The 12,259-nt window shown below is 39.8% G+C and overlaps 1 protein-coding gene across 2 annotated transcripts in view; it reads right to left on the bottom strand.

Moving 5' to 3' along the window:
* Positions 1-11,219, bottom strand: part of Epc2 (enhancer of polycomb homolog 2) — a 105,451-nt gene extending 94,232 nt beyond the window's left edge. For both annotated transcript variants that reach the window (XM_051184724.1, XM_051184723.1), the window contains exon 1: positions 11,054-11,219. In XM_051184724.1, the coding sequence (XP_051040681.1) occupies positions 11,054-11,206 (153 nt within the window). In that variant the 5' untranslated portion in view covers positions 11,207-11,219. The remainder of the gene's footprint in view (positions 1-11,053) is intronic.
* Positions 11,220-12,259: the final 1,040 nt, after the last annotated feature.

Below are 12,259 nucleotides of genomic sequence, written 5' to 3' on the forward strand. Positions count from 1 at the left end.
TTTATGGTTTTTATATTGGAATACAGTTATAGCTATCCTTGGCTGCATGCCCAGGCCATGGGTTGTACACATTTGCTTGGAGACAGACATTCACACTAATGTCATATATAAGGATACACATTATTCTCCACAATTTTTTAACATGGAATTAGAAGTATTTACCAACAGAATTAAAACGGAAGAAAAAAATCTGAGGTCTAGTGTTTGAGAAGCAGAGATAAACTATCTCTATTAGCAGATTAGCAGATGCACAACCTAGTACAATTAGCTAATTTAGTAATGTAGAATATGAAATTAAAATAGCTTGGGCTAAAGAGATGGCTTTGATTAAGAGCACTTGCTACTCATTGCAGAGAACCCAGGGTTGGGACAGAGCATCTACATCAGGCAGCTCACAATTATCTGTAACTGTCATCCCAAGGAATACCCTCTTCTGGCCTCCTAGGGCACCAGGTATGCACAGGGTGTGCATACGTATATGTAGGTACTCACATGTACACATACAAAAAAATAAATATTTTTAAAAAGAAATCAGTTGCATTCATAAGCACAAGGACAAGTGGAAGGAAATACTGAAATACTATTTACAATAAAAGCCACATAGAACTCCTCCAAGTAAGTCAACAAAAAACATAAAAAAAAAAAATAGTAAGGAAAAACATTCCTCAAAGATAAGCAGACTTTATAATGAGATAATCTATGCTCTTGCATACAAAGTCAAATCCATAAATGTATCAATTCTTTGCAAGTTGATTTATCAATGTATGCTGAGTCACATCAAAAATATGGTGGTAGTTTGAAAAAGAACACCCCAAAAGGGCTCCTACACTATTAAGAGGAATGGCCTTGCTAGAGTGTGGTCTTGAAGGAGTGTGTCACTATGGAGGCAGGCTTTGAGGTCTCATATATGCTCATGCCACACCTGTGGTTCAAGATATGCAAGTTAATAAAAGTGACATGCCACCATAAACAAAATGAAGGTTACAAATCTATATGCAAAGGAGACACGAAAATTCAAACTTTCAAAGGCAGGAAGACGGCTAAATAAAGTAGGTTCAGAAGGAAGAGACAGCAATATAAAATGGTAGCCTAAAATACACCAACCCCTATCACTATAAGGAATGAGGAAATGATCTAGAATAAAACAAAATACCCAATTCCACTAGACATCAAAGTAATCAACCAAGAGAAAGAAGTAAAGAGTATCTAAACTGTCGCTCTACAGATGACACGATCTTATACACAAGAAGTCCCAATTCTACAAAAACCCTAAATGCATCAAAATTGCAGAATACAAAATCAACAGCAGAGTAATACACTATTAAGTACCTAAAGTAGAATGACGTTCACAACAGCTACCAAAAAAAAGGAGGAAAAGAAAGCACAAAACAAAATGCCTAGGATTTGATATATTTAATGAAAGAAAAAAAAAATCCACTAAGACCCATAAAACACTGATAAAGAAATACTGCACTCAGAAGCATATATATACTAGAGGCTGGAGAGAGGCCCAATAGTTAGCATATACTGCTCTTAAAGAGGACCTGAGTTTGGTTCCCAGAAACCATGTTGGATGACTCACAATTATCTGTAACTCCAGCTTCAAGAGATCCAACAAATCTGGCCTTTTGAATGCCCCTACACATGTGACATATGCAGATACATGCACATGAATAAAAAGGAAAAAAAAAGAAAGAAAGAAAGCTATCCTGCATTACAGAATGCCTAGATAAATGGCATCAATATCTCTTAATCAATCCTCATTGTCAACTTGACCAGATTTAGCATCATCATGGAAACACACCTATGACTTTGCCTACAAGTTTTCACAAAGGTTTAACTGAGTGGAGAAGTTCCCACCCTGAATGGGCTGCACTAACCCATGAGCTGAAAAAAAGAAGATCATCCTTACTCCAGCATTATTCTGTGCTTCCTGGCTAGTCACAATGTAATCAAGCACCTCATACTCCCGCTGCTACCTCAGTGAAATGCATCTCTCCTTAAATCATGAATCAGAAACAAATCCATCCCTTCATAAGTTGTTTCTATAAATTGTTCTGTCACAGCAGGAAGAAAAGTAACTGGTACACTTGGGAATGCCTTAAAAATGAAAATTCTTAAGGTCCATAGACCTACCGACTGAGACACTGGGGAATGCAACCCCAAAAGTTTGTTTTAATAAACCTTCAGAAAATCTGATACATGATAACATTTGAGAAACACTGAACCAAACCATTTACACTACCTTGGGGGGTATTATAAATGCCTGGAAAAATCTGCTAAGTGGGTGAGCTATCACTCATGTCCTACCTATCAAGTACTGTATGTGAACAACCTTATCCTCAGTCTAGAAAATCAGCCATGTGCTGAATGGTAAAGTAAGTAAAATCAATTCATCTCCTATACAACAGGCAAGCAACAAGGTTTATTACGTCCTTTATAAATTTCTTTTCCTCGGAAACCATACATTGCCAAAATAGTCACAAAAAATAACTGAAGGATCCTCGGAATGAATGAAAATTTGACACTTCCTTCGTTTTTACTAATGGAGTAGATGGTAAAAAGTAGTACTAGCAATACTAACAGAAATCATAAATCTTTTCATGTCATGTTACAACATTACTTGTCAAAATATTGTTTGTACCCTTCACTACTTCAAATTTAACATAACCAAATCCAACTCTGCATCCTGTCTTGATTTTGATATTATTTCAACTGTTTTCCCAATATAACTTCCCTATGATCTTGTATATTTAAGGTATCATTCTGAGAAGTTTCAACAGACTGCCAAAAGAATTCATAACACAAAAAGAGCTGAGAATCCCTAGATAAAGGTTCTCACATCTAGTGTAACAGCCTCCTTTTGAAAACAGAGAGGAATCGTTTCTTAATTACCCAAAATAGAATGCAGAAATTAATGAGCAGTGTGCAGATGTAAAAACTTCTCATTCTGCCTGTAATAGTTCACTACAGATCAAATTGCTAATAACGTTCCAGCTGAAAAATATAAGACTAAAATATGTAGCATAACTACCTTCTTTTCCAAACATGCTAACACTGAAGCTCACTTAGGTATACCAGACTGTCTTCTTTACCCACTCTTCTTGTGTTTACCAACCACGGAAGGGGTTGTCATTACACATATCTATTTTCTCTCATGACTGTGTATTTATACAATCTTTACAGTAAAAAAAAACCCTGAAAACTCTGAAAAACAAATACAAATACACAACTATTAATTTAGAACTCAAATACTGCTTTAGAAGTAGCTAAAAACTTAGTTCTCTAAACAATAATCTTAAAACTTTTAATTTTTAAGTCAATTTAATAGTCACTCTGTCACAGAGAAGGAAAGAGAAAAACATACATTATTAATTTACAAGTGCTTTTGAAACTAAAGCTTTTAAAAATAAAAATATTTCTCAATTGACAGGAGAAAGAAAAAATAGAAAACTTTAAGAAAACTGTTATTAAACAGCATATAAGGCAGATTTAAGTCTTGCCAAAAAGTAAATTCTTAACTTTTAAAACTACCCTCCGAGGGGCTGATGAGATGGCTCAGTGATTAAGAGCACTTGTTGTTTTTGTAAATGCCTGGGGTTCAGTTCCCAGCAATCACATGGTGGCTCATGCACACCTGCATAACTCTTGGTTCAGAGGATCAGAAACTCTCTTCTGGTCTCTGGGATCACCAGACATGTACCCAGTTTACTTACATACATGCAAGCAAAGCATTTATACACATTACATAAAAATAAATCTTAACCAAAGTGATCCTTTGGGATACTTACTCCTTAACTATGTCCATGGGAAGAGGCAAATGACAAGTTATTTTGTCAAATTAACAGCACTATTAACTACTCTTGTAGTTCAGCCAAAAGCCTTACACCCTTTGCCCAAGGAGTGTAGGGGTGAGGAGATACACTGGCAAATAAAACCAGGCTGACTCTCACTCTGCAACCCTCTTATTTCAACACAATATTAGTCTTTGGGGAAAAGAAGCCTGAAAGTAGATGGCTAAAGGAAATACTGCTGAGGAAAATCTGGAACTGACGACCATTTACTTTCACAATATTAACTCCACAAAGAATAGTCCTATTCCATTTATACAGTACAGTTGTGTTCTATTTACATAGTACAGGCAAGGCAAATAATCAAAGACTAACTTTAAGATAAAATCAAATAATCCTAAGAGACCACCTTCCATCTGTACTAGCCTCGCTTATGACTTATTCCTATCAGCCATTCCTCCTCTACTGGTCCTATCATTTTTTTTTTTTTTATATCATTTCTCCATTTCCACTCTGCTTGAAATGAAGATGTGGGATGTATGTTCAGTCATACAATCAAACTCAACCAAGTAGCTATTCGACCATGCCAATGCCTATATTACAAAAATCCCATCACTTAAAGTAAGCATCACAGAAGTTCCTGCACTATATCCTGCTTGTGTATGGTATTAAATAAAACAAATATAATAACTTTCTTATGCCAATTAGTCTAGTTAGGAAGATGTATATTCATTCTCTCCCCTCATATACAACATTCATCATATATATACAATTTTACACACAAACCCAAAGACATGAGAATACTGACTAAAAAAGTTAATAGCAATGAGTAATAGCATAGCAATAAAGATAGTGCAAAAGAACCAAAGCTAAGGAAATATCCAAAATATACAGTGGACTTCTCTATTCCAATATAACAAAGTATTAGATAGTGAATAAACATATTTGATTATCATTTAAAAAGTACACCAGGTCAAAACAATGGCCTGGAGAACTGCAGAGTTCAATCTTCTAAAGGAATATCCCTTATACCAAGTACCATCGTTGTTAGTTCTCTTTGTCTAGTTATGTCTGGACTGTTAGAATGAAAACTCACAATGCAAGAAATTTTTACAGCCAAGTCATCTAAAGCTCAATCTATTTTAGAAACAAGAAAAGTAAGGGCCAAGAAGGCTCAATAAATTCTTTGAAGCCCAGAAACTCCTACCTTACAATTCTGAAAAGTATGAACGACTGGCTTTCTTTAAACAAATTTTGGAGATTTTTTTTTTTTTTGTTCTAATCTCATTAAAACCCCTTTCAAATGTATGACTTGTGAAAACTAAGTAAGTGAATTCACCATGGGTCAAACCATAGATTGGTGGTGCATGTCTTTAATCCAAGGCTGAGGCAGGTGGATCTCTGAGAGGCCAGCCTGGTCTACAAAGAGTTTGAGGACAGCAAAAGCAACACTTAGAAACCCTACACTTGAAAAACCTAAATAAATAAATAAATAAGCTGTTCCACAATACCATCAGCAGTAGCTGTTTGGTTGACTTCCTGTTTATGAATAGACCATCTCTGTAACCACCAGGCTTAGAGACAGAAATCTCATGCAGGTCAGATAGACAAACTCAATATCCTAAGAATCTGAAAATTTAAACTGAGAAATTTAACAATGAAGAAAACAGGAGGGCTGGTGAAATGGCTAAGAGTAAAGGTGCTTGCTACTAAGACTTATAATCTGAGTTCAACTACCACAACCCATATAGTGTCAAAAGCTGTCCTCTGACCTTCACATGTTCCAGATTTTTTTTCTCTCTCTCTCTCTCCTCTCTCTCTCACACATACACACACACACTAGTTGAAATTAAATTTTTAATTAAAAGATACTAATAATTGATTATTTAGTGAATGTGTACCTCAGACCATATTAACTTTTCTAAACACACTACAATTCATCTTCCAACAAACTGATGGAATCTTATAAATATTCATATAAATATTAATAATATTAATATGTTCAAGAATGCAAACCTATATAGCCTGTACAAGGAACGTTTGTACACTTAGCCAACATTGTTCGGAGCTTCTCAAAGATAATTATCAGTGATATCAATGTCACTTGCTGCTAAAGGGAATAGCACAGCCATGGTTCCTGGCCTTGACTATTCAACCATTCCTTGGAGTCTCCCAGACATTCCCAGGGTTCCTTAAAGTAGCCAGTTTTGTTTTCTGCTACCTGAAACCAACAAAATCGTCTCAATTGTAAATGTAAGACAGTGCCTCATTTTCAGAGAACTGAAATATAAATATTTAAACTTATACCACAGACCACGCATTCCTTTACATTTTTAAGGAATGTATGTACAAAACGAATTCAGTTTCTTCTATAATACCATTTGCACCAAGTCACTAATTTAATAGATGAAGCAATACAAAGATGAGGCTCAGAGTCTTGAAGTCAGACACAGGGCCTCAGTTTCTGACTCTAGTGTGCTTTATTTTAGATAGGTCATGTTGGACAAGTCATTTAATTTTAAAAGTGCTATTTCTGCCCTCTAGAAATACAGCATTTGCACTTACATATCTTATTGCTATAATGAGCTCTAAACCCTGAACTTAACAAAGTTAACTGAACTTAACAAAGACCTGGCACACATTCAACACATATGTTAACACACTCTTGAGGTTCTATAAGATGAGCAATGTGAGACTCAGAGAAGGTAGGCAACTTCTCTCATTAAATATATACATAATGACCAGAACTAGAAAAGTTGACTCCAGAACCCTATCAGAAAAAAAAAAAAAAAAAAAAAAAAAAAAAAAAAAATCTTTCATCTGGATTACTCTATCAGTGTTTGAGCTTAATCTCAAAGCTACCTAGAATCTGGTACAGTTTTATGCTTTATTCAACTTCACCTCCACTCCAACTTTTCTTCAACTGCTTATCAAATATTTACTGAATTTCTACACTATTTAAATAGCACTGAAGATGGGAAGCATTCAGATAGGAAGCGTTAGAAAAGAAATAAAAGATATCAGCATACCCCAAAATAAGAAAAAGCTAAAATAATAATAATAATTAGGAAAGCGCACCCACCCTCTCCTAAATTTTGGCTCATAGACAGAAGTTAGAAATGGATGATAAAGAGAATCTGGAAGAACCTTCCTTCAGTCTATGTAATATCCACACAGCTTTCTTTGAATACCTTATGCTCAAGTAGTTAAATCAACATATACATACAAACAAGTTTGAAAGCTCAAACTGGGGGCAAGCATGATGGCACACTGGGTAAAGACATTTGCTACTCAAGTTTGATCCCCAGATCGCACATGAAGGTGGGAAGAGAGAACTGTTGTAATGAAGATGTCCCTACCCTCAAAGGAACACCCTGGCATATGTAGCACACTAGTCACACAGATATATTCTTTAAAAAGAAAACTCAACATTCTCTTTCTGCAATAAGTCTACTCTACATTTCAGAAAGTTTCTCTCATGCCTTTCAACTACATTGACATTAAACTTTTTCTGACATGCCCTGATGTCTACCAAGCTACCTTAACCCTCTAGCTTTTGCTAACTTTCCCAATACTGTACATGAGCTTTACTTCAAATGACTTACTTATTTTAAGTTCCATAAAATCAAAACATGTATTTTTCTTGAAGAACTAAGGATACTTCAGCACTCTAGCTTATATATAAATTTGATACCCAATGTGTTTCAATAACTAATATTCCAATATCTTATTTAGATAACACTTGGTATATAACACTTTCAAAGAAATACTTCATGTTTTACAATATCAATACACAATTGTATTATAAATTTTATATTATAAATCATGAAAAACATTAGTGCCTAAGGTAATTCTGGTAAGATATTAATACTCAATATATTTCTTCCCACTGAAATATCACTTAAAAGACAATTACAAAAGTCAAGAAACAGTTATGGGGGAAAAATTACAAACTCAAATCTGTACTGTTCTTTTTCTTTGAAAATAAGCTAAAAGGTGTACTGGACACAGCTATAATTTCATGGGGAGAGGATTCAGGAGGACAGTGAGCCTGAGGCCAGACTGGTTAGAAACCAGGACTCTTATCTTAAAAACACCATAAATGCATGTGTGTGTGTGTGTGTGTGTGTGTGTGTGTGTGTGTGTGTTGTATGTAAATGCTGAATCATATGATTCATGTAGAATTTGGCTCAGGCATGTATGAAAATCTTACAGAAATCTGCCCATAGCTATGAAATAGTTAACTAACACAGGACAACTATATAAAACTTTAGTCATACCTATGTGTTCAAAAAAACAACTGAGCATCAAAAAAGACTTCAAAATTAGGAGGAAAAACAAAGGTAGTATATTTGGTTTTGTGCAGCACCAAAGTAAAGATATATATACATACACACACATATATATATATGTATATATATATACATATATATATATATATGTACACACACACACACACACAGAGAAAGTATATGAGTGAGCACATGAGTAAACATGCATAGAAAAACAGGTCTCAATACTGAAAAAGAGTATTCAAGGAACATTTACCAAGCATATACATTATTGCCAGGCACAGTTCTAGGCACTTGGATATATTAATGAACAAAATCAGCAAAAGTCATTACAAAGATTATATTCTAACAATAGAAGAATCCAAATAATAAACTAAGATTGTTTCCCACAAAATTCTTAAGACACTTAAGGTAACAAGCAGTCAAATATAACGGTGTCATTAGAAAAAGCAAAAGCAAATTACTACTAATAAAAAAGAGAATCTGAAAGCCAAGACCAAAGCAGAGCAGAAGATACAGCTCAGCAGTAGACTACAGAGTTAAGTGATTTAAAAAAAAAAAAAAAAAAAAAAAAAACAGAATTTCTTAGTAACTTAATAGTCAAAGCAAGTCAGTATCAGATCTGAAATTTCTCAGGATTATAAAATAAATCATTTTCAAAAATTCTAATAAATACAATAGCATACATAATTCTGGGTTCTGTAAGAATCTTAAATATGAATGGGGATTACGGCAATAGGGTTTTGCAACATCAAGGGCAATGGTTTGAATTCCTGACCATTATTATCAGTGAGACATTTTAGGTTATCTAAAGAACAGAAAACTATAGCAACTCACAAGGTTGCCATCATTAGGATTAAAGAGATTATCATAAACCAGGGAAACTCAAATGTCTAGTAACAAGTATATATGGAGTATATATTAACTATAATAATATTCAGCAGTAAAAGGAATATAGTGTATGAAACAAGAGAGACAATAATTAACAGTATCATTCTGAGCAAAGAAGCCATACACACATACTTATCCTCCATTGACACAAAACTTCCAAATGCAATACCTACCTACAGTGAAAGCAAATCAGTGGTTTCCTGGAATTATAGTCAAGGGATTAGCTACAAAGGACAAGAACACTTTCTAAAGTTGGGAATGTATCTTATTCTTGGTTGTATACTTGTGAAACCTCATTAAATCTTTATTGTAAACCAGTACATCTTCCTGAATTATGTCTCAGGAAAGCAGATTTAAAATAAATAAATATATATATATATATCCTAGAATTCTTAGCACAGTATCTGGGATCTAGATATTCCAGAAACAGCAATATAAAAACAGTAACTACCACCATACAACATTCATGAAGAAATAGCCGAATAACTGATAAGTTTCGGATTTAGAGTAAAAATAAAATACAGAGTTTTAGACCAGGCACCATGAGGAGCACGACTGGGACCAAGACACAGGGTGACAACTGGCACACCTTAGACGAAAGACAACAAACATAAGGAAGATAAGAATGTAAAGCAAAAGAAAGGGTTAAGAGAGAGATGTAGCCAGCAAAGACAATACCATGCTACCAGAAGCAGATGACAAATTCTAAATTACCTTATCAAGACACTGTCAGAAGGTAGTTCAAAATTGAGTCATTAACTACCTAAGCAAATTTCTCAAACACGACTAAGCTCTAAATCTTGGGCATAAAAGCTAGGCTTTTTTGTTAATTGAAGGTTTAAAAAGAGGCCCTATTTTATCATCTACTGAAAATGTAAAGCCAGGTAATCAAACACCAAAGATAAATATGATTAAGTCAAAGCACCAACACAATGAGGTCAGAATTCAAGCAGCCAATCAAGGGCTTAAATGCATTTCCTGCACTATTAGTAGTCAAAAGAGAAAACCAATCGCAGAAACCTCCAGCTTTCTTTTGACAGTCACAGAAGCAAAGGAGCCAATCCACACACACCCGAGGTTGACAATAAGGCGGGACTGAAGGTTCATTGAAGAAATTCTTCAGGGTGCAGTTACTATGAACTTCGCACGCAAGTAACAACACTCCAGATTCATAAACACTATTAAGTCCAGGGAAATTCAGTCTTAGGTAAAAATTTAACCCCTGGGAAGAGGGAAACAGCATTTTTGCCAAAATTTTACTATCCGGTCAAAAAAACACAAATGGCAATGTGGACGCACTGAGTCTTTCAACTCAGAAATGGCCATCTCGCATGCTACCACCCGGGACAGTGCGCTGGGAAGCGCGGGCCTGGTTTCTAACACTCGGACTTCTTCCTAACGCTGCGCAACAGAGCAGGGCAAGCCCGGCAGGCTAAGTCTGCGCGCGGTGCAGGGGGCTCACTAACGCAGAGTACCGCACGGGAGTCGCTGCTCCGGAGCACGGCTGCACCGCCTCGTCTCGGCGCACCTCCTCCGGCGGGCAGCGCACATCACCCTGCTAGCACAGACAGACAGACCATCATCACCCTGCTAGCACGAAGGTGTTTGTTTTGAAAGAGCATTACTTTTCCTGTATCACCTCAAAGGCACTCGAATGCACACGCGGATATGAAAGTGTAATGAAAAGACCACCTGGCCAAAGGTCCCCGGCTCAATTAATTAAACCCGCGCCGGGGAAATAAATGTCAATCTATTACAAGGTAAACAGAGGCCGTACGCCAAGTGCGGCCCGGCGCATCCCTGCGCCATTCCCGGCAGCTGCTTACGGCATGGCCCCCTTACGGCAGCGTAAGCGGCGCCGAGAGCTAATCACAACACTGGGACGCAACAACATGGCGGCCGCGGGCGGGCGCTGCGCCGGCCGACAGGTTTACGCTACTCCGCCGGCGTAGGGTCCCGAGCGCGCAGCAGCAGCGGCGCCCTCCAGCGAGCGTAGAGCGCTCTGTGAATGGCGAGGCCCGGCTGACAAAGGGGAGGGGGGAGGAGGGAAGGGGGGGTAATAAACACTCGAGTCCCTACCGATTCCTCCTCCTTCTCCATCCCGGTGGGCATCTGGGGCACGGCCCGGTTGATGGAGACGCAGTCGTTGAGATCAGGCATGTCCTTGCCGCGGTAGATGGGCAGCGGTTTGGCGGCGTCCAGCGCCCGCGCTCGGAAGGAGAGTTTACTCATTGTCTCCCCGCCTTACAGGAACAGCCCGGGCGGCGGCGGCGGGGCGGGCGGGGAGGGGGGGAGCACTCCCGCCGCCTCCTCCACCTCCTTCCTCAGTGCAGCGCGGCCGGCCCGCTCCTCCTCCGCCTCCGCACTGCCCCCGGCCCCAGCATGGGCGCCCACCCCGCCCAAAAACAGCCCCCCGCCGCCCGCGGCCGCTTCCACACTCTAGATCCGCCGCTCGCCCGCCCGATCCGCTCCCTGCGCCATGGCCAACATGGCGGACATTACCACAGCGGCGGCGAGCGATCCCGGCAGCCCGCGCGAGAGCGCGCCCCCGCCGCGGGGACGCGCGTCGCCCTCTCCCTCCCTCCCTCCTTCCTCTCCCTTTCCCTCCCCTGCCTGCCCACCCACTCTCTCCGCGGCGCGGTGCGGCGCGGCGCGGCTCGGCGCGGCCGGCCAGCCGGCGACAGCGAGCTGAGTCCGGGTGCCCGTCTGCCGGCCGCCGGGCGGCACGCCGGCGGCGCGGCAGGTGCCAGGTGCGCTCGCCCGGGCGCCAGAGCCCGCGCCTCTGCCTCTGCCGCCGAGTCGTTCGGCGCGCAGGGCTCCCTCGGGAAGGCGCGGCGCTCAGGACCGCCCGCTCCAGGGGGCAGGAGGCCGGCCACCCGGGGCCACCGGCCGCCACTCGAGCCTGCACTCAGAAAGCTCTGATCTCCGGAGCGCCTGCTGGCTGGTTCGCGCCCCGGGTTTGCGCATCCCGGGGAGGTACGCAAAGTCCGTGGCGTCTGCCCACGCCGAGAGTCACAGCCCTGCTGCGTGTCGCGCCCTGAAAAATCGGGCAGCCCCGGTCCGAAAGAGCGCCCCAATGTGAGGCACCCTCGCCTTCACCCGGGAGGATGCTTGTGGTACCCGTATAAGGGTTCTTAGTTTGAGACTGCTGGGCGCAACAAGCGGACTTGCACCTGTCATCTAAACTTCCCTAGTTATTTAGTGGATTGTAGGTAGTTCTCTGACTTAAATAAAAAAAATAAATAAAAAGCCAGTTCTTAAAGGTTCCGTTTGAAATATTTTGCC

This window comes from Phodopus roborovskii, unplaced genomic scaffold, assembly GCF_943737965.1.
Source record: "Phodopus roborovskii unplaced genomic scaffold, PHOROB, whole genome shotgun sequence".
NCBI classification, from domain to species: Eukaryota; Metazoa; Chordata; class Mammalia; order Rodentia; family Cricetidae; genus Phodopus; species Phodopus roborovskii.